This window comes from Panthera tigris, chromosome A3, assembly GCF_018350195.1.
Source record: "Panthera tigris isolate Pti1 chromosome A3, P.tigris_Pti1_mat1.1, whole genome shotgun sequence".
NCBI classification, from domain to species: Eukaryota; Metazoa; Chordata; class Mammalia; order Carnivora; family Felidae; genus Panthera; species Panthera tigris.
Genome location: NC_056662.1, coordinates 4,892,721 through 4,918,285, shown reverse-complemented (window position 1 = coordinate 4,918,285; position 25,565 = coordinate 4,892,721). Strand labels below are relative to the sequence as shown.

The window sequence follows — 25,565 nt, the reverse complement described above, 5'->3', positions numbered from 1 at the left end:
CTGGTTGCCCAGGTGCTGGGGTGGTTTTTATCTTTATTCTTCGATGGTTTTAGTTGGTTCAGGGTCTGGATTTTATGTGATACGTCCCATTGTTTAGACCGGGCCACCGATTCAAGCGTCGTCCGAGTACCGTGCGAGAGTCCTCGGAGTCCTTTCAGAGTATTGCCGAGGCCATCTGCCACCACAGAGGGCCACTGGCCCGCTGATCTCCAGCCCCACATCCAGTCCCTTCACTTCAGCGTTTGAAGTCATGACGTGTAGTGCCTTCCTGGACCGTAAATAGCAGTTACCCAAATACATACTTGAAAGGCAACATGAGGCCAGTCAGGAATTTTTCAGTTCAAGCGGAAACATCCAAGAGTGTGCTGGAGTGAGCGTGCCAGAATCGTTGCCATTTTTTTGGCGTGTTCTTCAGCAGTATTAAAAACAAAGGTAGTGAATGATGCCAACAGTGACAACTCTTAAATAAAAACTAGCACGTACGTGCTCGTTTTCACTGTGAAAAATAAAAAAATCTATGTTCCCAAAGATCAGAAAAATTTAGAGAGACGTAAATTGAGTTTATTGTTTACCGGGTGTAGTAAAACGCATCAGCGCAGTGCCTGGCATGCGGACTTTTTATTGAAGCAGAATACGCGTCCAGGAGGGCGCTTAGAATTACGGAGCTCAAGGAATTTTCACAGAGTGAGTATTCTCCTGTAATCAGGACTGAGATCAAGACCCGCCAGCACCCCAGGAGCTCCCGCGTGCCCTTCCTGTCCTTCCTGTCCCCACCCAGGGAACCGCTGTCCTGACCGCTAGCTCTTCAGATTGGTTTTGCCTACTTTTGTACTTTTTTTTTTTTTTTTTAAACCTACCGTATTTACTCTTTGGCGTCTGGCTTCTTGAGTTCTACGTTGCATTTGTCAGATCCACCCGGATCGTCGCCGGACTCGTTCTCGTTACCGTAGAATGTGTGCGTGTGCGTGTGGAGAAGGGGGTGACATCCACGGTGTAGTCACCCGTTCTGTTGATGGGGGTTTGAGGAGATGTTTGCAGCTCAGAGCTATTGCCGGTGGTAGTGTGAGCGTTCCGCTCCGTGTCCAGGGTGCACCCTCTGTGCACGCTTGTTTGTCGGGTCTGTTTAGACCCAGAAGAACGATCGCTGAGTCTCGGGGTGTGCAGGTGCCCATAGGAATTTGCTGCCAGACGGTCTCCGAACCGGTTACACCAGCGGACACTCGGGCTGGTGGCCGCATCCGCTCTGTGGGTCTTGATCTGCAGTTACGACCTGCAGTTGATGACGTTGAGCCCCTTTCTCCATATTTATTTACATTTATGTGAACAGATCTGGATATCCTCTTTTGTGAACCTTTGCCCGTTTTCCTGTTGGGCTACCTGCCTTTTTCTTAACTATGTTTATCACTTATTTTGGATACGAGGCTGTCGTTGATCACGTGTACTGGTGGCTTGACTTTCATTTGTGAAGCGAATGTTTTGGTGAGCTGGGGTTTTTAATATAATATGTTAATATGTAATATATTAGTAATACCTTATATTGTTATATGTGATTATACCTAATATAATATATTATATTATAAACCTTCACATAATCCGGTTTATCCTTATTTCCGTTTACGGTTAGCACTTTCTGGCTCCTACTTAAGAGATTGTGGTCTGTTCCGAGGTCATGAAGATGTTCTCCTCTACTTTCTTCTAAGACTGTTTCAGAGGTGGCAGCACCAGCTGCATTTCCACGATCCGTTTATTGGAAACGTGTAACAAGAAGCTTCAGTAAGGCTTGTAAATAAATTTGCAGTTTATTCACAGCCGTGTCTACAGGCATCTGAATAGTCGCTGTAGGACGCTCTGGGGGACACTTTCCAGCGTAGACACCATGTCACGTATTATCCACCTGAATTTGCGGGCCGCTCAGCCTGCTGGAGGCTCCAGGCTTGGCGACCAAGGCCCTGAGAGCGGCGGGTTCCACCTCAGCCTCGTTCGTGCAGAAAGATGCACGTATCCATTCATTCCATGCTTTCAAAATACCTCCGTTCCCGGTAGTGTGCTCAATAGACCCCAGAAACAAAGATGGAGAGACAGGACCTTTTGCCTCGCACAGCGTAGGGTCTGATTCAAGGAACATAGTTCCGTAAGCAAATAAGTAACGTGCTTCTGGCTCCTGACTGACTTTAGGGTCGGAGGTGTTGGAGAGAGCTGGGAAGCGGGAGGGCCTCAGGAAGGCCTCCGTGCACGGACGCAACTCTTGCGTTCCCGTCTGGGTGGGTGGATGGCGATTTAAGGTTGCTCCCGAAATTGACATTATGCTTCACGGAGCAGTAAAGTGAAACCTGTTCATTCTCATGCGTTGTTGGTAGGAGGATAAAGTGGCACAGCCTCTTCAGAGAGCAATTTGGTGGCATCTGTCCAAATTTAAAGTGCACGTCCTTCTTGCATTTGTGCTAGATAGACACTGGGAATGTGGTGTAGGTGTCAGATGAATACCCAGGGGCAGAATAGCGTGACCCGGTTCTTCCCCTCCTGTTAATTTATCTTCCGCGTCGGTTCACAGAGATATTCTTTACACTGTTGTTAATACCATCACAGTGTTGGAAACAAACTAAATATCCATCGACAGGGGAGCGGTTAAATAAATTCCGGTGCCTCCATGCAGTGCAGTAGCTCGGAGCCGTGAAAAACCGTGGCTAGAACAGCCCCCAGAATACGTTCAGCGGGAGCAGCAACGTGGACGACCGCGCACGTGGCTGCCCCTCTCGGGGCCGAAGGAGGGGGACAGCCAGAGGTGTGGGTGCATACCTGTCTGTGGACGGGTGGCTCTGCCCCGAGGCAGAGGGACAGCATGTTCTGATGGTGGAATTTTGTGTACCGGGGTGCGTACGTTCCCTGCTTATTAAAACGTTTGTCAACATGTAATTTCTTTCTGATTAAAAACGGTTTTGCTAAATGCAACGTTGATATCCTCGTGTGGACCCCTGCACAGAAACAGGACATGAGTGGAAGAACCGCGGTCATCTGATAAAAGTCTGAACCTTAGTTAGTTAGTTAGATGTGCCAGCATGGGATTCTTCATCGTCACAAGTGGTCCGTGGGAATGGGAGATGTTAGCACACCCCGGGTGAAGGACGTGCGACAGCTGTCTACGATTATCTTTGCAGCTTTTCTATAAATCGAAAATTGAAAATCTGTGAAATCCTTTTTACTCTAGTGAAACCTGTCAAGCTGCATGTGCACAATCGTTGCGTCTGGGAACCAACCGATTGGAAAATTAAAGCTCGTTCCCTTCTCTCCTCTCCTCTCTGTCTAGGTCGAAGAATTCCGTCCGCCGACGCCAGCCCACCATCTGGCGGGAAGGGCTTCAAGCTCCGGAGACAGCCTTCCGAGCCGCAGCGAAGCTGCTGCTGACCGAGCCTCGGCCTCCGGACTGGGTGATGATGAAGTAGGTGGTCCAGAGAGTTAACAGGAGGGCTGGGGGCCCTGCTGGCAGGTTTCGCCTCGCCGGTTTAGGGTCTTCTTCGTGCAAAAAGGATTCAGAGAAATTGGCCAGTTCCGCTTCCTCTTTGGAGACTGCAGCAGTACCATTTCAGTCTGCGGACCTCCTTCCCGTAGAGTCTGCTGTGCAAAGGAAGGGACTGTATCACTTGACCTTGCGGAAAAGGAACATGTAATTGTATGGATGGCAGGATCAAACTGTTGAGTAGTTTTGTAATCAAGGTTTTATGTAACATTTGTAAAGGGAAAATTAGCACTTTTGTGGTTCTCGAGGGAAAAAAGACCTTGTGGAGATTGTAATTTCCTTGGCGTCCCGTTACCGCCGCTACGGGGAGTCGTAGCGTTTAAGATGTGGTAGGTGACGGTAAGCGGAGGGATGGCAATTATCATATGAAGCTAGATAGAGTGGGTTATTTATAGGCCCGATGGAAATGACTCCATCCCCCCCCCCCCCCATCTCAAAAGCACTTTTCCTTGAAGACTTTAGCCCGTGACGCATCCAGCAAATCAATACAGCCCCAACAGGTGCACGGCTCACCCGAGGCTGGCATTCCGGCCTTGTCCCGTATGTGTCACAAAATACATTACTGGCACCTTTTTAAATACGCTCTCGCGATCAAGGTGGCGGTGGCGGAGAAGGTGCCTGGAATGAACCAAACTGCATACGTTGGAACTGACTAGCGGTGGTTTTAAAAAGAGGAAGAAGAGAGAGCGCAAAGCGGTGTAAACGGTGGGGAAGCCAGTTCTCTGTTGCTCAGCATATGTAAAGTTGTAGTCTATATTTATGAGACCGTTGCTTAAAGATTATAAATTATGTAAATACATGAATAAACTCTATGTTTCCTCCAGCACTCCATTTAATCTTGCACCCCGTGTCTTCGTGTGCCCGCCCACTTTTCAGCCCGTCCACAGGAGACTCTGAAGCACGTTCGTGTCGTGCGAGGGCACAGAGCGCTTGGCTCTCAGCCTTTAAAGAGGTCTCTGCCTCACCTTCCACGCACCCTCCCTTCCACACCCCATCCGGAAATCACAATAAAGACATATGCCACTCTGACAAGCCTGACTAGCCCTTCCTAGCCTGGGGGTAAAAGATTAAGCTCCACGGTCCCGTCATTTCACCTGGTCTGGGCGATCAGTTTCTCGTAGCATTTACAGCGACCCCAGACAAGTGTTTTAAGGGAGCTTTCCTTGTTAACAATCCAGCTTATCTTTCTGTTTCCTTTATTCCCCTGCCTCTGTTAGTGGTTAACACTCTTTCCCTCAGGGAGCCTAATGAGGTTTTTAATATAATCTAAAAATAAAGCACTGAAGTGAAGTTGGTGACAATTTGCTCCTGGTCTAATTTGGCACCCTTCCAACCTGAGTATTGTAAGGGAAGGAAATTTACAAGATTAAATAGGAAATGAAACAGCTTGAATTTCAAACTAAATTGTGTTTTCAGAGCTGTCCTTAAACTGAACAGTTGAAACTTTTAAAAATAATTGTTATTTCCCTGTGCTCCCCCCCACTTGATAGGGGTAGATTTTAATGGGAAAATTATAACGCAGATTAAGTAAAAAACGATTCCCTCTTCCCTGGTGGATATCTTAAGCATTTGAAATTATTTATTCTCTTCCTGAAATCATATGGAAGGAATGTGGCTAGGGAAAATTCTAACGTTGTGTTTAAAATACGTGTGGACTCTGCCCTCCCAGCCTCTTGCTGCCTTCCCACCGTGCAGTTAGCTCTGAGAGAAAAACACACGGTTCTAAGCGTGGGCTCCTAACACCTGAAGTGGGCGGGCAGGGGACGGTGAACTTTATTTCCCATATATCCAGATGGGGCAGGACATCTGGCCCACGCCCTGGTATGTCCCTGACATCCCCGCTGCTGGGCCTCTCTCTCCGCGAAGGCCAACAAAATAGAAACAAAGGTTGCTTGACTCCGAACTTTGAGGCGATGCACGCGTGGCCCTTTTTTGGCTTGTTCCGCCAAAGGATGCTGCAAGTCTGTGACCTGCACATTTTTTTCCTCCAGACCTGTCGGTGATTTCACGGTGCCTGGGTGCGCAGGGGAAGGCGGTCCCGTGCCTCTTACCGGCGAGGCGCTGGGAGGCGCCCCTCCCTGTTGTGCCCTCGGCTGCATGCGGCCCAAAGAGGGCCAGCTTCTCAGCCCCCCACAGCTGCTTTCTCTTCATGACTTCTCATGCGCCTCCCCGTTGTCGAGGGCATTTCTGTCGGGTTGCAGCCACGCGTTTTATCCAGAGAGTGGATGATGTGGGGTGCCCAAGTGGCTCAGTCGGTTAGGCTCCTGACTCTTGATTTCGGCTCGCGTCACGATCTCACAGTTCGTGGGTTCGAGCCCCGCGTCGGGCTCCATGCTGACAGTGCCTCCTTCCTTCCTCCTCGTTTCCATCAGACCGTCTCGGGAAGGGACGGGACCCTGCTCCTCCCGTGGTTGTCACCTTCCTGCTCAGCAGCAGATTCTTATCTGAGATCCGTGTGGTCCATACCCCATGAAAACAGGGGGGAAGTGTTTCCATTTGTTTTGTTTGCTTGTGTGATACAAAAGAGGAATGTTAGGGGCAGAAGCGGTGTTTTGTTTTGAACACACTTTGGATTAACGACCTGACCAAGCAATGATCTGATACACATTTGGTACGTTCTCTGTTGTTCTGTCTTAGGAGGAAAAAAACTAGATTTCAAAGGAATTGAGACACAGCCCATCTCTAAAAATCTTCTTTTTGGTTCCCTTCTGACAAAGGGCCATCTGAAAAAACTTTGGGGACTGGAAGGAGAAAAAGCACTAATTAGCTGCAAGTGTATATCGATTCCTCTCAGAGAAATTGAAATGAGCTCTTTTGCAGGTGTCCAGTCCCAGGAACCATCGGTCTCCAGAACTCTCCTTTCACACAAGTGTTTTTCTGATTCTATGATAACTAATTAGCCATCATTTGGTGATTAAAAGAACATAAAGTAAGAGTGTGATTAAGTGTCCTTCATTTTAAACTCTCTGTAAGAAGTGATTAGGGAGAAGTACCTATTGGAAGCCCTTCTGGTTCCAAATGAAACCTCCATCACCTGCTTTTCAGCCGCAGGCAGCCCGAGTGCCACGCACAGCAACTGAAAGATTTAGTTCTTTTAAAATAACACACCTCCTTGTTGCCCATCTGTGATTTTGTTTGAAGCGGACGCCTCCCGTATCTGGAGGATCGAGCCGTTTGTATTAGAGGCTTGACCTCCCCCCGGCCCCCCCTTTGCGTGGGCTGGTGCCCTTCTCGAGGTGATCGATTCTCATTATTTTTCAATATATTAAAGAGGCAAAGAAGACCACATTTAATCTGAGAACTTCTAAGTCTTGTATTTTCTTTTTTTCTGTTCTCAAGAAGGAAAACAGGTCTAGGAGACCTTCTAAATTAAACTCTGGGAGATAAAGTAACGCAAATGTCCTTTAGGTAGCTTGCATGGCTTTCCTGGAGATGTCAGACCAAAATATCTGTACTTTCACGGCACTGTGTTCAAACGGCCAGGTCGGATTCAGGTTACACGGCACTAATTGGCAAGTTAGCCTCAGAGCTTGGAAAGCCATTTGTTCATGGTCGTAGGCACCTGTTACCTTCTGCGGGTGAGATGCTAAAGATCTGTAAACTCTTGTAAGCGTTTTTTTCCCCTCGTTTGTTTCTGGTTGGGTTTGGCTTTTTTTCTTCTTTCCTTTTTTTTTCTTTTTTTTCCAGAGCACACTGAGAACATGCTTCATGGCCCCTTGGTCATATAAGATATAGGAGCCCGGTATGTTATACATGACAAATGGGCCCTCACACGTTCACGTCTTTGCAAGAACCGGTATGAGTACTGAGAGAAGCCTTTCCTTCTGGGGAAAAGTTACTGAAAGCCCTCGGATATCTACTAGGCACCTGCTTTAGAAGGTTGTGGTGGGGGGGGGGGGGGGGGAGAGACAGCCCACAAACTCAGGCTGGCTCGCTCCTCTTTTTTTTTTTTTTTTTTTAATGTTTATTTATTTTTGAGAGAGAGAGACAGAGCGTGAGCAGAAGAGAGGGAGACACAGAATCCAAAGCACGTTCCAGGCTCCGAGCTGTCGTCAAAGAGCCCGCGCGACGCGGGGCTCGAACCCACGAACCGTGAGATCATGACCTGAGCCCAAGTCGGACACTCAACCGATTGAGCCACCCAGGCGCCCCTGGCTCTCGGCTCTAAACCCTGTAGTCTGTAAATGTTCCTCCCACCTCCATAATGATGCAAGTTAAAGGCAGCCATAAGCTAGATGGTGTGAGCTTGTGGGAAATCTCCCTCGTTTAAATTTGTTTCAAGGGGACTAGGAGCACGACTTGTGTTTCCTCTTTGACTTCAGGAGTCCCTCTACCTCTTAACGCTTCCAGTGTGTTTTAAAGGAAGCAATGGAAGGGACCTTTAAGGAGCAAGCTGTTACTGTGTACCTGCCTTCAGTTAGCTTGGTACATCAAAAGTTCAATAGCGATGCAAGGTAATGTTTAGGAGACTTATTTTAAGCCCTGTGGTGCTATGATAAAAAACAGTCCAAGCAACAGATTTATCCGAGAGCTATGCATTATACTGCGTAGTTTTAGAAAAGGGGCGTGGGGTGGAAATTCAGCTGAGGAGTGGAAGAAACGACCTCTGCCAGTTCTCCTGGACAGCAGAGTTACTTGTCTTGACTTCCAGGAATAGAAATCCAGGCAATTTGATGATCTGATTTGCAAAAAAACATGAGCGGCATTCTGGGGGCATTCGTCCTGTTTTGTGTGCAAATGAAGGTCTCTAAAATATTAGAAGGGTGTTACATTTTTCAGGAGCCTCTACTTTTTCAATCTAAGAGAATGATAAGAGAGACCTCGTGCGATGAAGTTTCATTAGACGTAATGAAGAAAGTAAATAAATAAAACAGAATCCCCATATTTCTCCGTCTGTCCTTCAGAATTCTCTGAGTATATAGGAAAATGATTTACTTTCCAAATCTAGAAGGACTTCCAGTCGGCATAGATCAACTTTAATTTGATGGTCTGCGCCATCAGAAATAACTAATATCTGTGTTCTTCCCTTTTAGAGTGTAATCAATTACAGATGCTAGAATATTTTTGGCTTCAAAACGAAAGGGCTCCGAAGTTTAATAAAAAGCAAAATCTTAACCCTTCCATCTTCTCCTTTTATTGCATTGAATATTTTAGATGGTGAGATGAGGACGTGTCATCAGCGGACACTGGAATTAAAACCATGGAGTCTGAACACACTTAACAACAGCAACAGCGTCTATTGCTAGTTCATTTTCAAATGTGTATGGTGCCCCGTACCTCATCCACATGCTTCATAAATGAAACAGACAAAAATCGGGGTGGCTTTCCATGCACGGGAACCCAAGGGCCCAGAATTCAGCTAATGAACGGGAAAGGTAGTAATGATTTTTTTGAAAAAGCCCTCTTTAACTGGCAGTCTTGAACTGCAGGTCTTCGTGTTCCCCTTAATCACGCAGCGGAAACAAAACATGCTGGTCTTCGTGCCACTTCTTGATTCGGGAACTTGTCCTTGTTTCTGGAAGCGAATTGTTTAAGGCAGCAGTTTGAAGGAGCTCTGTCCAAACAGCATACTGTGCACAAGGCCAATCATCTTCACGCGGAACCGAAATTGTCCAGGAAACTCGCGCATCCTGTGTCGGGTTGTGGAAAAGCGGAGCCCGCCTCCTTCGCCAGGGCGAGTCCGAGCCCGCCGGCTCCCCAGGCTGGCCGCGTGGCAGGCGGCACACCCACCCCCACTCTGGAACACTGTTGGGCGGGCATTTCGCTCTGGGGCCTCGTTCTAGTACCATTTGGGCTTGATCACGTTTCTCATCGAATTTGTGCTTGAACGGTCCGTTTTAGCCCCTGAAACATTTTGAAAACAAGGCTGAAGTTTGTGTGCCCCTGCTGACTTCGCATACGAGGTTATTACGCAGTTGATGGAACTTTGTGTTCGTGCGGGCCACGCACGTGATGTCGGGGTGCCTGGTCGATTGGGCGCGGGCGGTGGAGTTATCGGCAGGTGGCCAGTCAGAGCAACTGACGGGTGGCTCCATGTTTAAACCATTTGTTGTCTTGTGTAGACAGAGCTGTATTGCCCCGGAAAAGATTTTTCTTTTTTTACTCTCCTCCAGCTCAGTCTTTCCATCATTTCGCTTGATGAGTCATTCGCATAACTGTCAATCATGCCTCTGACCTTCTTAAGAATTGATGTCTTGCCTTCTCTGTGATCGAAACAGACTTCTTGCCTTACTTCTCTTCTTCTCACTTGGCGGTGGGCTCTCCCTTAAGGACGCAGGGCACCGGCCGCCTCCTTAGTGCATGTGGCGCCCTTCCCGGGGCTGCCTGGCAGTGGGCTGCGCCCGCCACGTCCAGCGAGCGCTGGTGGAAATCGCGAAGGCTGGATAATTCTAGGTGAGGGGCTCCCATGCTTCCAGAGAGGGGATGGGCAGCACCGGCGGACGGTGGCAACACGACTGAGTGGCAGGATGGAGTTTAGAGTCGGTGATGAGATAGTTGGTCAGAACGCTGCGTAATTTGTGACAGGGCGTTTGGGAAAGCGTGTGGAAACACACGTCTAAAGTCTTGAAGAGAAACAGCTGTGGAGATGAGCCTCGACTTTTAAAAACGAACAAAAAAATAAACAAATAGAAGCTATGCTGTCGTACCAGCAACTCTCATTTCTCCTAAGAATGTCATGCCTTTTCAAGACCCGATGCAAGGAGTAAGATATTTGTGCCTTTCTATACTAGCATCTATTATGAAAACACACACACACACACACACACACACACACACAATTAAGTTGCTTACAGCTTAGACTGCTTTGTAGCACTATAAACAGCCTGCATTTATAGCCGTGGCTTCACCGCATGACACATCGCTTGATTGCCCGTGATGGAATACTGTCGGGGGGATGGCCAAGCTCGTACGGACGTCGAAGACTTTATTTTTGCAGTGTATACCTTGGGCTGGACCTAAGTCTACATGTGAACCGTATGATGTCTGTATCGTTTGTAGACGCTGACAAAAGAAAACCAGATCTTTTGATTTTTTTCTTGTTGTTGTAAGATTTTTCTTTCTCTACGTAACGCTGGTAGAAGGTAGTTTGCGAGCAGTGGTAGGTTTGGCATACTTTTATTGAACTGTATTGCTTTAGCTTGAGTATTCTGTAATCAACTTTTATAGCGCGTAACATGCTAAATCACTCCAAAGTTTGTTGCATTGTAAGAAGGGTGTAAACATTTTGTTAATAAAATGCTGTGTTTACAAATACGTGTATTTGCCTTTCAAATGGTTTGGTCTCTCTTTGTGGCAGTACTGAGCACGTGCCTTTCTTAGCCACATACCCTGAAACGGTTTGAAAACTCTTTTGGAAAAGTGCCCAGGCTTTGCCAACCGCCCCCCACCCCCACCCCGGCTGGTGAGCAGCAAGGCGGTTGTGTCACTGCTCCCGCCTCCCGGCCCCCTGCGGCGCCCTCTCCGTGCCCTTGCTCCTTGACCTTCCTCACTGAAGGTGGACGTGAGGCCGGGGCAGGGCTGCTGGGGCCACACTCGCATCTGCTAAGTGAGGAAGCGCTTCGCACCATCCCCCGTCCTCCGCGGGGTCTCATCCAAGGTGCCGTTCCGTTCTGGCCTCGGCTGGAACCCTGGAGTCCCTCGGTGCCTTCTTTGCCTACACGAGTGCAGCCCCACCTGCTCGTTCTCTTTTCCACGTCCCTCGCACAGAAGTACCTTTGTCCACCCGCTACGATTGTGTAGACCGCACTGACGGGTTCAGTGCGGGCACCAGAGAGGACTCTAGACGGACAGACCTGGGTTTGAGTGTCAGCCAGCCCCTTTCTAGGCTTTGGGGCCCTGGAGAAAGCTCTCAACCTCTCTGAGTTGCGTTCCCTTCATCTGTAAAATGGGAAGCTGATACTAGGGGACGATACCTACGGGGCTGGCGTTCAGCGCAGCGTTAACAGAGAGTAAGCACTCTTCGTATAATCTGTTGTGTTTTTTTTTTAAATATATTTGACCCTACAACTTTTTTTTAAATTGTTTATTTTTAAGAAAGAGAGCGTGGGGGAGGGACAGGGAGAAAGGGGGACAGAGGATCCGAAGTAGGCTCCGCACTGACAGCAGAGAGCCCGACGCGGGGCTCAAACTCACGAACCACCAGATCACGACCTCAGCCAAAGGCAGACGCTCAACCAACTGAGCCACCCGGGCCCCCCTAATTTGTTTTTAAAAGCCGTCTCCCTGGTCATCTTTATCTGATTCAGTTTAAAAAACTATTTGTCATTAGCTTGTTGGGTTTTTTTGCATTTTTTTCTGAAGTAGAACATGTACAGAAAATGCCATAAATACTGGGGAAGCCTCGTTACATTTTCACAAAGGAGACACCCTCGTAACCACTGCTCAGATCGAAAAGCACATCATCCATAACCCAGAAGGCCCCGCGTGTGCCTCCTTCCAGTCGCTATCCTGTTTTCTAACATCGCAGGTCACTTAGGCCTGGTTTTGAACTTCATGCGCACACCTGCGGTTCCGGTCTGGCTTCATTCAACACGGCGTGTGCTGCTCAAGTTTGTTCTCACAGCTGCATACTCTTCGGTCGTGTGAGTAAACTGCCGATCGACCCATTCTGCGCTCGCGGGTGCTGGATCGTTTCAGATGTTTGCCGTTCTGAGCGTTGCACAGCAAACGTCCTTACACATGTCTTTGGCGTCTTCTTAAAAAAAGAAGAAGAAAATTTTTAAAAAGTGAACCAAAAAATGGGAGGAAATACTGGCTACATATACAGAAGAATGGATTACTATCTTTAGTTTTCTAAGAGTGTCTATAAAGCAAAAAGAACGCCCCTCAAAAAAGGAAATGATCCACATTTGAAAACCCCAGACAGGTTCCATAGAAGAATTCCTAAGTCAACGAGGGTCGCGCTGCAACCTCGTTTATTACTTTTGGAGAAGAACGTAAACAAACTGTCACATACGAATTAGTGGGAAGTTGCCCAGTACACAGTTGAGTGAAAACAGCTATGCGTGTGGAGTCCGACTCTGTTTATATAAAACAACTGACACCCTTGCACATGCCTTCACGATACGTGCATGCTTTTAAAATGCACAGATGCGTCCTGCAAGCTGTTAGCAGGCACTGTCTCTGAGGAAAGAGGCTTGGATGACAAAGCCACCTTTTATTCTCTCTGTGCTTTATATACGCTCGCGTGCTTTTTACATTTCTTTGCTGGGTGTGCGTGTGTGGGTTTTTTCTTATTAAAACCAAGCAAAACTTCAGGAATTCCTGCACCCTATGGCTGTCTCTGATCCCGAATGAAAACGGGCTGAATAGATAGATGGAAGTGACCTGCGCCCTATGCTTCCTTTTTAAAACACACCTCTCCCCTTCGAACCCTCGTGCCCAGTAGGTGAGACTGCAATCAGGTGCTGCCGCTCCGGAAAGCAGGGTGGAGGTTCCTCAAAAAGTTACAAAGAGAACTACCCTGTGATCCAGTAATCGCACTCCTGGGTATTTACCCCAAAAATAACAAAAGCACTAATTCAAAGGGGTACATGCCCCCTCCCCATGTTTATTGCAGCATTGTTGGCAATAGCCAAATTATGGAAACAGCCCAGGTATCTTTCGACTGATGAATGGATAAAGAAGATGTGGTGTATATGTACAAGGGAACATTACTCAGCCATCAAAAAGAATGAAATCTTGCCATTTGCAACCACATGGATGGAGCTGGAGAATATTATTCCGAGCAAAATGCCGGTCAGAGAAAGACAAATATATGATTTCCCTCACATGGAATTTAAGAAACGAACACAGGGGAAAACCGACAAACCAAGAAACAGACTTTTTTTTAAAAAGATCGTTTGTTTATTTATTTATTTATTTACTTACTTATTTACTTATTTTAGAGCAAGCACGAGCAGGGGAGAGGGGTGGAGGGAGAGCGAGAGAATCTCAAGCAGGGTCCACACTTAGCATGGAACCAATACTGGGCTCGATCCCACGATCCTGGGATCATGACCTGAGCCAAAACCAAGAGACAGGGGCTCCTGGGTGGCTCAGTCAGTTGAGCATCCGACTTCCGCTCGGGTCATGATCTCACCATTCATGGGTTCGAGCCCCGCGTCAGGCTCGGTGCTGACAGCTCGGAGCCTGGAGCCTGCTTCGGATTCTGTGTCTGCCTCTCTCTCTGTCCTTCCCCCACTCATACTGTCTCTGTCTCTCAAAAAAAAAATGAATAAATGTTATAAAAAAAAAAAAGAATCCCATGTGGGGAAAGCTGTATATATAGAAAAAACAAACAAACAAAAAAAACAAGAGTCAGATGCTCAACCTAAGGAGCCACCCAGGTCCCCCAACAGACTCTTAACTAGCTGATGGTCACCAGAGGGGAGTTGGGCGGGGAGATGGAAATAGGTGATGGGGGTGGGAAATACACTTATCACGATGAGCACAGGGTGATATATGGAACTCTGAATCGCTATATTGTACACCTGAAACTATCATTACACTGCGTGTTAACTAACTGGAATTTAAATAAGAACTTAAAAACTAAACTTAAAGAATAAACCACACCCCTCCCCTTCAAGGTGGTCAGTGAAAAGCTTAGCGGCACATCTGCAAGTATGTAGAACTTTACACGCTTTGTGATATTTGATGTAAATCTTCAAGCTGCCCTAAATCCTCTTGGAGGGGATATAAATAAATATATGTTAAGAAGAAGAATATTAATCTATAGCCTGTCAAAATAGTACTGTTGGGAAACCAGTCTCATGTATGGATGCCAAGAAAAAGAGAATGACTCTATGCCAAAAAGGAAGAAACAAATTAGCACCCACCCGAAACAAATAGGGATGTTTTAAACGCATACACTAAACAAATTAGCTTTATTTTTCCACAAGCAATTGGCTGCTTGCCTTAGAGCGTATAAGAACCAAATCACGGACCTGGGTTTCCAAGCAACCTTAATGTTTATTGCAGATTTTTTTTTTCCATCAAAAGTTAAGAACTAGATTGCCATTATGATGGTAAATTATAAAATAAAATGCAAAGCCTTTTAAAATTTCCGGTTGTTTGGCTTATAATAATAGTAGCCAAAAACATGATTTTTCTACTAAAAATGTCAGCGTTGGTTAGGAAGTCAAGAATCTCCGCTCTCTCGAATTTACCCCTCGGGAGAATCAAAGGATCACTTCTATACCCTTTCCAAGGGACCACTGCTGGAGTTTATAAGAGAGAGGAAAGGAGGGGCGCCAGGGTGGCTCATTCAGTTGAGGGGCTGACTCTTGGTTTCGGCTCAGGTCGTGATTTCATGGTTCGTGGGACAGAGTCCCACATCAGGCTCTTCACGACAGCACGGAGCCCGCTTAGGATTCTCTCTCTCTCTCTCTTTCTTCTCCCTCCCTCTCTCTCTGCCTCTTACCCCACCCCCAGTGCATGCTCTCTTTCAAAATAAATAAACATTTTTTTATTTATTTTTTAATTTTTTTTAACATTTATTTTTGAGACAGAGAGAGACAGAGCATGAAAAGGGGAGGGGCAGAGAGAGAGGGAGACACAGAATCCGAAACAGGCTCCAGGCTCTGAGCACAGAGCCCGACGCGGGGCTCGAACTCACGGACCGTGAGATCATGACCTGAGCCGAAGTCGGACGCTTAACCGACCAAGCCACCCAGGCGCCCCTCCTTTCCTCTCTTTTAAAAAAATGTTTAGGGGCGCCTGGGTGGCTCGGCCGGTTAAGCATCCGACTTCGGCTCAGGTCATGATCTCACGGTCCGTGAGTTCGAGCCCCGCGTCGGGCTCTGTGCTGACCGCTCAGAGCCTGGAGCCTGTTTCCGATTCTGTGTCTCCCTCTCTCTCTGCCCCTCCCCTTTCCATGCTCTGTCTCTGTCTCAAAAATAAATAAACGTTAAAAAAAAAATTAAAGAAAAAGAGAGGAGAGGAAAGGAAAAAAGACTTCTAACACCTTGTCAGAATGAATCGGTTCGTTAATTACGATTTTTAACCCGACCTCTGGTCACTTGCATTTTTTACCTTCAGCACAACCTTTCAGCACCTTCCAGGAAACAATGTAAGAATGCGGAGATCACCTTTTTAAGGTTGATACAACCACAGCTCTTGCTGTTAAAGCAGCGGGAAGAAGGAAGGAGGACCAGAATCCTCTCCGTTAATGCTCGGCCTAGAGTGTTACCTCCAGGCCTCTGCTAAAACAAAAGAGACGGAAAACATAATGAGAAAGCTATGAAGTCTCCATTCCATTCGAGACCATTTTAAGAAGACAACTGCAGGGTCGTGAATGGAGAGCAGAGGTAACACACGATCTTAGGGCACAGGAGCCGGGCCCGTGGTATACTATCATCGACGTTCAAATTTCAATCCGCTGCCCCAGCAGTGGGGTGAAGTCATGTCTTCTTTGCATATAAAGGAGAACACATCACAGTTTTGGGTTTTTTAATTAAAAAAACTAATAAAGTGAGCCGATACTACGGCAATGACACGGGGGTTCTGTATCAACAGGTGATCTGTAGTCCGGCTCAGTCAGTCATTCCCGTCTGGGCCTCCAGATCATGAAATATCCCACCAAGAACGTTTTGCTTGAATTTATTCTTCTATTTCCTATCTCCAGTGTGATAGCTTCATGTTAAAGAAGTAGGATCCCTGTGGGTTTTCTCACCCTGTTCTTAAATTACTTCTCTCAAAACAAATCTTCTGAATGTAATAAGAGATGGGAACATGGGTGGCCAAGAGGCAGTTTTTATAAACGGCCCGTCAACAACCTTGTGGGTGCTGAAGTTTCAAAGCCTCTTATAGTCCGTATATGGAGATGATTATTGAGTATATCCAATTACCCCCTGGCCCTCCCCCCTCCCTCCCCTCCCTAGATACACAGCCCCCTTGACCAGAAGAAGAATCTCACCAAGCTGGAAAGGCCCTTTGGCATGAGCTAGTTTAAAATGATGTGCAGGTTTAAGTGATCCGGAAATCTTGAAGAGAACATTTCAAGAAGGAAAATAAAATTGCGTTTACTTGGGAAATCGCCTCTGAGATGAATGGCCCGGGGCTCCTGTTTCAAAGAGGGCTCCGAGGCCAGCAAGAAGACGCTTTTTTTGCTGACTCAGTCACTGTGCTGAGACTTTGGCTGCTTCCTCTGTGAGTCCGAGTGTGATTTTATTTGCAAAATGATAATGATGCAACTTTATGGGGTGACTGAAGAGCTAATGATGGCAAGCAGTCAAGCCATGTAAATCAATAGTATTAATCGCACCAATGATAAACCTATAAATTCCATTACCAGCCCTGGCCTCCAACTGTCTGTTACAAAACCACAACGCGTTTAGTGCCTGCTTGCTTGTTGTTTTCTGTTTTTGTTTTTGTTTTTTTTTTTCACCATGAATCCATCAGGGACTTCTTTATTGTTTCTATAATACAGCCTAAGAAAATATAAAAAAAAAAAAATTGCCTTGACTTTTCATAATGCTGTGATTTAAAGAAATACACACGCCCACACATACCCACGAGTACACACACAAACACGAAATGGAGAAAATACAAATGATTTAAATTGCAAAGTAAAGTGAGCAAAAAACAAAAGATTGCTTAGAGCTCCAGCTGCATAAGAACAACACAGCTCGAAGAAGCTCGGAGGAAGCCCAGGCAGCAGAGAGAAGGTGGAGAGGGACAAGTGCAGCTGAAGGGACAAGCATCTGTAAACAGTGCCTTGGCAACGACAAGGGACACTTGTCACCCCCTCCCCTCCCAGATGCCAGCTTTCAGAGGCTGGCACATCATCATTTATTACTCAAATTGTCGAACGTTAAAACTCAGGCCACTAGAAGCCCCCACGTCTCAGCGCAGAAGAATAAATAAATGAAAAATCGGGACAGGGTTTTATGACTCCTGTCGCACCCCGTGTGTTATCACGGCACAAACACATGAGGACCCCAGGAGGCCATTTATCTGCTGAGCGTGCGCTTTTGTGATGCGGGGGACATAACGGAAGGTCTCTACCACGCGGCCCCTTTTGTCATCGCTCAAGTTAGGAAGTGTTTACTTTTGTTTAGTAACGTTTATTTAGGGGGCAGCTGGGCGGCCCAGTCAGTTAAGCGTCCAGCTTCGGCTCGGGTCACGATCTCACGGTCCGTGAGTTCGAGCCCTGCGTCGGGCTCTGTGCTGACAGAGCCCGCTTCGGATTCTGTGTCTCCCTCTCTCTCTGCCCATCCCCGCTCACGCTCTGCGTCTCTCAAAAATAAATAAGCATTTAAAAAATTAACGTTTATTTAAAGACCGCGGGAGAGGGGATATCTTCACAGAGTTACAAATTGGTGACAACGCACCAGTTTTGTCTTTGTTCTTGTCTTTAGGTCACCTTCACCCCCAACGTGGTGCTCAAACCCACAGCCCTGAGAGCAAGAGTCCAAGAGTGGCTGGCTGCACCCACTGAGCCAGCCGGGGACCGAAGAACGAGTTGTTAATGCCTTGTTTCCTGGATGTGGGGGGGGGGGGGGGGGGGGGGGGGGGGGTTGTCCTACGTGCTGAGCTCATTTCCTCACAAAGTATCCAAAGCCCTGCAAACCTTCCCCGGGATTCCGATAATCCCCAGGAGCATGACAGCTCCCCCGTCCACCAGCCTCCCAGATGTCACGCCCGAGGCCTGGGGGACTCTTCGAAATGCACCCCGATGATAATAGCGAATACTTCATCCGGGCTTTTGCCCCCATGCCGGCCACGCGGCACTGAGAACCCGTCTTGCGCTCGTTCACTGAACCGTCCCCAGATCTAGGAGGCGGGAACCGTCACCCTGCACCCTCCGCACGGGAGACAGGCGCTGCCCGGACCCCCGCACCAGGCCCGCCCGCCCCCGTGACCACCGTGGGTCAAGGCAAAACCAAGACCACTCCGTAATCATTCCGGGCCAGAGAAAGCAAGATCAAAACCCCCGAGCTGGCCAGACCTCCCCTCTCCTGGCTAATCTGAGCGATGATCATCGTGGCTGTGGCTTTGCCGGTTGGCTGTAGGCTCTAGTCCGCCATTCCCATGTACCCACCCGGCCATAGACCTACCCCTTGGAGCACCCGACCCAGGGCCAAACCCCACTTCCTTTAACTCCTCCCCCCCCCCCAAGCTGCTGGGACTGGGTGGGCACCAGGCTGCAGGGCTCTGGCACCCACGACGGGGCGGGAGATGCTGGGGCTTCAGCAACATCCGATTGGATTCGATTCGGATTCCGGGGGATGCTTCCATTGCTTGACACACAGGGGTCCCCTGGCTTTGTGTGTCCTCCGGATAGAAACGCGAAGTCGGAAGGGTCACCGGGGAATCTGTGGTCCCAAGCATCCCTGGGAGTGGAGCCCTTTCTCTCTCCCCCTTCCCTCTCCGTTCCCCCCTCCATTCTCCTCCCTCTCACTCTATCCCTCACTCCTTCCCACTCTCTTTCCTTCTTCTCTCTCTCTCTCTCCACCCCTCTTCCTCCTGACCTCAGCCCCCAGCGCTCCCACCCCGCCACCTGCTGGGGTCAAGGCAGGCCGGGCCACCTTCCTTCCCCTGTGACACTGCCAGCCAGGCTGCCGCACAGGTTCTGTTCCCCGAGGGCCATGGGGGCGGCCGCTGGGTCAGCAGGACGGTGGATGTGGGTAACGATATCCGTCTAGACCTAGACCTACAGATTTTTTTTTACATGCTATTGTCATTTATTCGGGGTGGCCGGGGAGAGGCAGACAGAGATCAGGGGGAGGAGTGTAACACTCCCAGCCCCCAGTCACTCTCTGGAGGGGCCACTGGAAACTGTCTTGCTTTGCTTTGACTCCTGGCTGGAGAGAGCAAGAGGGGTCCCCAGCACTCAACCGATGCGCCCCTCCAAGAATGAAGGCCACACAGTGGGCGATCACTAGGGCTTAGGGAAAAAGAGAGCTATGCAAATTGTACACGCACACACACACACACACACACACACACGGATGCGTTTCCTATTCCCTCAACCCCTAACACGCTGGAAATAATCTGTGGGGACCCTGCAAAGTCTCCCCACAATAAGACCATGCTCGCTCCCTGCCTCATCAAACATTTATCATGTAGCTCTGCCTCATGCTGCCTTGGGGGAACAATGAGGTAAATATACCTTCCTTACCCCTGAGGAGCAAGGAATCTAATTATCTTCTAGAGATCCTTTGGGGATCTGCTTAATAAATCAATACAAATGATTTGTAATTAGAATATCAATTATTTGTATGCAAATGTGGCCTTCTGGGTGCTCGGGGACAAGTCCTAAGGATTGAAAAGACTCTCCCCCCAACTCCCCCCTCCCCAAATTCTTAATTACATTATTTCGTTCATTCATCAAACATTTATTGAGCACCTTTTACGTGCCAGGCACAGAGATGGGGACCAAGAATCCGTCCCTGGTGGGGGATCCGTTCACAGTCGGGAACGAAGAACCAAGGGAGTCGTGGGCGCTGGGAGCGCTGGTCTCTGGGGGTGAGAACGGTAAAAGCAACGGCCTCCCCCTGCCCCCCAAACCTCCCAGCGTCCACCTTGTTCACTGAGACCCTCAACCGAGCGGGCAGCTGCTCCCGAGCTCTCCCGCCAGAGGCTGGAGGGGCCCCCCGTTTGGGCAAGGGTTAGGCCACGTGACTGCACCCGTTTGCAGACCCGTGGGTGTGGCTCTGACTCTGGGACCTCCCCAGCCCCCACCCAGGCCGGTGCCCAGCTGCCCAGTGCGCGTGGGTTTCAACGCATCCTGTGCACCAGCTGGTCCTGAACCGTCGATGCCTGGTGATCCCGGCTCGTCATTCATTCGTTGCATCCTTCCTTTCTTCACTGGTTCCTCAGTTGCTCGCTGGGCTTCCCGCCTCCGCCAAGGGTTGGGGGGTAGGGCGTCAAATCGGGGATGGGGCCCTGACCGAGCTGGCTTCCCAGTGGGAGACAGACAATGGAAGAGCTGGGAAGGGAGGGAGAGCAGACTCAGGGAAGCTTTCCAGAACGGCATTCTAGGACCGGCCATTGGAGAAACCAGGACGGCTCACACCCACGCACAGTCGCCTTTTCACACTCCATCCCCGTGCCCCGCTGTGTGTTTTCTTCGGAGGACTCCCTTCCCGTGGCTCGTTTTCACTCGCGTGCGTGTGTCTCCTGTGCCCTGAAAACAGGCTCCACACGTCCCCGGCACCTGGCAAGATGCCCAACACGCGGCAGGTATTCGAGAAGCTGTGTAATGACAGTGACGGTGTAGAGACAGCCTCGGGAAGGCCAGTGCAGGCGAGGACAGCACGTGCAAAGGGCCTGTGGCAGGGCCAGTGGAACTCCTGGGCTTGACCCCGTTCCCGCACCAGGGCCCCTGGTTCTGACGAGTGTGCCCCTCGCTCGCCCCGGTGGTCTCCTTCATCTAAGTCTTCCCCTCCATCTCCAGCGTCTCTCTCCTCCTGGGTAAGTTTCTAAACCTCCGTGCCTTGGTGTCCTCACCTGTAAACCAGAGAAGATAATGTTACGACGTCATTGTTGTGAGAATGTGTGAGGCACAGGAAGCTCTTGGCACAGTTTCCTGCTCGGGGCACTTGGTCAACAGCAGCTGTCCTTGTTTTTTTCATATCAGTCCATCCTCCAGTTGGCTTCTGGAGGACGTCTGTGAAAAACAGACTTGCCGAACACAATGTGGGAACTTTGGGGCGGGGGAAGGACACCAGTGGAAAACCCGGTGACATCCAAAAATAGTCTGGAGTTTAGTTAATAATAATGGCCCAATATTGCTACCATGAACGGTAAAAATGATGTGAAAATGATAACGCTGGGGGAGGCCTGGGTGGCTCAGTCAGTTAAGCGTCCGACTCTCCATCTCGGCTCAGGTCATGATCTCACGGTTCGTGAGTTTGAGCCTCCTGTCGGGCTTTGCGTGGACAGTGTAGAGCCTGCCTGGGATTCTCTGTCTCCCGCTCTCTCTGCCCCTCTCCCTCCCACATATGTGCACTCTCTCTCGCTCCCTCTCTCTCTCTCTCAAAATAAATAAACTTTAAAAAATAAAATTACTGCACAAAAAACTTTATTTAAAAACATTTTTTAAAAACAAAAAAATACAAACAAACCAAACAAACAAAATAAAAAAGACACGAGGAATTTTTAAAAATTTCTTTAACGTTTATTCATTTTTTTGATAGAGAGACAGAGCATGAATGGGGGAGGGGCAGAGAGAGGGAGACACAGAATCCGAAGCAGGCTCCAGGCTCCGAGCTGTCAGCACAGAGCCCGACACGGGGCTTGAACCCACGGACCGGGAGATCATGACCCGAGCTGACGTCGGTCGCCTAACCAGTCGACTGAGCCACCCAGGTGCCCCGGACACAAGGAGTTTTTAAACAATACAATAAAAAAAATACCAGGTCACGTTACTTCTCTGGACAAGAACATTGGGATGGGTGAGGGTTTCCGAAGGATAAAACCTAGCGATAAAACCAAGGATAAGACTCTCAAGCATAACAGAAGATCCTGTCGCCACTGGCCCTTGTTGGCCATACTCCTTAAGCTTTGGTCTCATCTGTAAAGTGGGATAAATGACCCCCGCGCCCACCTGGCGTCCTCTCAGAGGCCCCGCAGTGCTGGCCAGTCCACACCCCCTCCTCAGAAGTCCCCTCCCACCTGCACGAAGCCCCTCTTCCTGGGGTCTAATGACTGTGTCTCTCCACTCCAGCTACCCTAGGCAGGGAGTTCAAGATCAAAGCCTGCCACACTCCCTGTCTGGTGAGAGCCTACTTCCTGGCTCACGGCCCAACATTTCCCCTGCCCTCTGGGGCTTCTTCTAGAAAGACACTAATCCTGGGGTGCCTGGGTGGCTCAGTTGGTCGAGTATCCCACTCTTGGTTTCGGCTCAGGTCGTGACCTCACGGTTTCATGGGTTCAAGCCCCCCCATCGGGCTCTGTGCTGATAGTGTGGAGCCTGCTTGGGATTCTCTCTCTCTCTGTCTCTCTCTCTGCCTCTCCCCTGCTCATGCTGTCTCTGTCTCCCTCAAAATAAAATAATACACTTAAAAAAAAATTTAGAAGGACGCCAATCCTATTGACCAGGGCTTCACCCTCACGACTTCAGCTCCTCCCACAGGCCCCACCCCCTAACACCATCACCTGGGGGATTAGGTTTCAACTTATGAACTGGGGGAGGATACGGATGTTCAGTCTGTAGAGCATCTATCCTGCTTGAATTCGCAGGGTTTTCTGAATTTGCTGTTTGGTATCTTTCATCTGATTCTAGAAAATTCTCAGACATTAGAAATTCATTCCGTTGTTTTTTTTTTTTTTTTTTTTTTTTAACGTTTATTCATTATTGAAAGATAGAGACAGAGCATGAGCAGGGGAGGGGCAGAGAGAGAGGGAGACACAGAATCCTAAGCCGGCTCCAGGCTCCGAGCTGTCAGCACAGAGCCCCACGCGGGGCTCGAACTCACAGACCGCGAGATCGTGACCTGAGCCGAAGTCGGACGCTCAACCGTCTGAGCCCCCCAGGCGCCCCCATTCCGTTGTTGTAAGAGACACGTAACATAGAATTGACCAGCTTGGCCATTTTAGGTGTGCCGTTCGGTGATATGGAATACGTTCACATTGTTGTGAGGCCGCACCACCATCCATCTCCAGAATTCTTCCTCCTGCAAAACTGGACCTGCACACCCAGTAAACAACGACTCCCCATAACAACTCCTAGTAACCACGGCTCTACTGTCCGTCTTTGTGAATCGGACCACTCCAGAGACCTCCTCCAAGTGGAATCACACAGTGTTTGTCCCCTTGTGCCTGGCATATGGCACCTGGCGTAATGTCCTCCAGGTTCATCCGTATTGGAGCAGGTGCGAAAACATCTCCTTTAAATATTGCCTCGGCCCAAGTCTCTCGCTGTTCTCTTCTGGATGTTGGGCTAGTGGTTTATTCAACCAGTGTTATTCAAAGTGTAGGTTGTTTCCCAAGAGTGACTTATAAAATCAATTTAGTAGGTTGTTACCAGCGCCGAGAAAGAAAATAAATAGCAAATATAAGAGTGTATTGTATTATTTCATGGAGCTTCTGTTTCGGTTGTATTGATTAACATACTTATACATATATCTATGTAGCGAGTCACAAATAAAATGCATTTATTACTGTGGGCTGTGCTAAAGAGAGAGACCGAGAAAGAGAGGTCTGTAAAACATATCATTCTCCATATCTCTTTACTTATCATAGCTTATCATAGCTTAATCTCTCATTTTTATGTCCCACATCATGGATATTTCTTCAGACCTCCCTTGCAGTCACTAATTTTCCCTTAGGCTGCTGATAAACCTGTTTCAGGAGTTTTTAAAAATTTTTTAAACGTTTATTTTTGAGAGAGAGAGAGAGAGAGAGAGCATGAACAGGGGAGGGGCAGAGAGAGAGAGAGAGAGACGGAGACACAGAATCGGAAGCAGGCTCCAGGCTCCGAGCTGTCAGCACAGATCCCGACACGGGCCTCGAACTCACACACTGTGAGATCATGACCTGAGCTGAAGTCTGACGCTCAAGCGACTGAACCACCCAGGCGTCCCTGTTTCGGGAGTTTTTCATTTCAGGGTTTATTTATTTATTTATTTACTTACTTTTTGAGTCTGTAAGTCCTGCTTTGTTTTTTGACATATCTAAGTGGTCACTTGGCAGGTTTCTAACGTCGGGTTTAGCCTGCACCCCTACTCAGGGAAGGGTGCCATATTGGTTTTAGGGTTCGTCTTCACAGGGGTCACTGCAGGCACTCAGCGGTGGCCAGGTCAGCTTGATGAGGGACGCTCGTGTTCTTGGGTCCACACACAGCTTCCTCATCTGCGCCATGACCATTTTGTAAATAAACCCAATGGCACAGCGGGGAAAAGAGACTGTCGTCCGCAAAACGTGTCACCTTGTCCACTTGATGACTGGAGAGTCACCGCTTCGGTGGATGCCCTCAGGTGGGCACTCGCATGGGACGCCGGTATCTTCTCACTGTTCCCGTCCCGAGAACCATCCACATCCCTGCTTTCCACACCTGCTTCTCCTCGTATCCAGCTCCGCCGTGCGTGTCCCTGGCCCTGGCTGCCGCTCAGTGTACATTTGTGCTCTCTGGTCATCTCTCAGCCAAAGTAGACATCCAAAAGGTACTGCTTGAGATTTTGGCAAATCTGTGAATTCCATTTCGGTTGTAATTCTGCAACCTGCCTAATTAACTTTCGGGTGTGATTTTCAACAAGGTAAAACACCTGTTGCTACTAGAAATAGATGATTCTTGTAGGGCTCCGCAGAATCTCCCCGGTTTTCTGACTGTGACTGAAGCTAAGAGTTGAAAGAGCTTATCACTTCCTTTCTGGAATGGCTCCAGCGAACCTGGGTGCGGCTGGCCCCACCCCGCAGTCCTCTGTCCTCACTGCTACCTAAGTGGAGCCGCCACTCAGCTCTCCAAGGCCCTTCTTGGGGCGCCGTGTCACAATCACATGCAGCTGATGGTGTAATTAGCAAGGATATCAGCAATGATGTCACCATGTATATTGCTTGTAGATTCCTTGTAACACACGCTGTATGCTAACCTAGCTCTCTGGAGAAACAACAACAACAACAACTCTGATTTGTAGTTCTTCCAGATTTCTGCGGTGCAAACACTCCCACCATGACTGATTTTAAGCAATTTATGGGATGTCACTGAACGGAGTTGAGAAGTGACGTGCACCGTTGGCTCTTACAAGCTGATAGGAGCTCACTCCAGCCGGGCCCTGCTTGTCTCCCACATCCCACTGGCCCTGCCGTCCGGCAGGATGACGTGACCACATCAGACCCAGAATACCTTCTTGGAGGCTCTGTGTCCTGGGACCACTCTTGGCACCACGTAGTGTCAGTGAAGGTCCAGCCAGGAAAGCAGAAATTCCAAGGGTTATCTTGACAAAGGTAGTTTAGTGTCAGGGAACGGTTAATCAGGTAACGGAAAATGTAAAAGCCAGAAGACACTGAGGGTCACGAGGCTAGGAAAGTGAGTGGGGGGGGGGGGTACTGTTTAGTGGGTGTGCAGGTCCAGTTTTGCAAGAGGAAGAATTCTGGAGATGGATGGTGGTGTGGCCTCACAACAATG

General features: G+C 48.7%; 1 protein-coding gene across 6 annotated transcripts in view; it reads left to right on the top strand.

The window, feature by feature from the left end:
- The window catches only part of RAB22A (RAB22A, member RAS oncogene family), a 64,170-nt gene extending 46,298 nt beyond the window's left edge, over nucleotides 1–17,872 (top strand). For 3 of the 6 annotated variants that reach the window (XM_042980068.1, XM_042980067.1, XM_042980062.1), the window contains one exon: nucleotides 3,305–4,345. In XM_042980068.1, coding sequence (XP_042836002.1) covers nucleotides 3,305–3,440 — 136 coding nt within the window. In that variant the 3' untranslated portion in view covers nucleotides 3,441–4,345. Of the gene's footprint in view, nucleotides 1–3,304; nucleotides 4,346–8,668; nucleotides 10,764–17,853 lie in introns of those variants that run through there. The other 3 variants (XM_042980066.1, XM_042980063.1, XM_042980065.1) reach the window with 2 other exon arrangements.
- The last annotated feature ends 7,693 nt before the right edge of the window (nucleotides 17,873–25,565 follow it).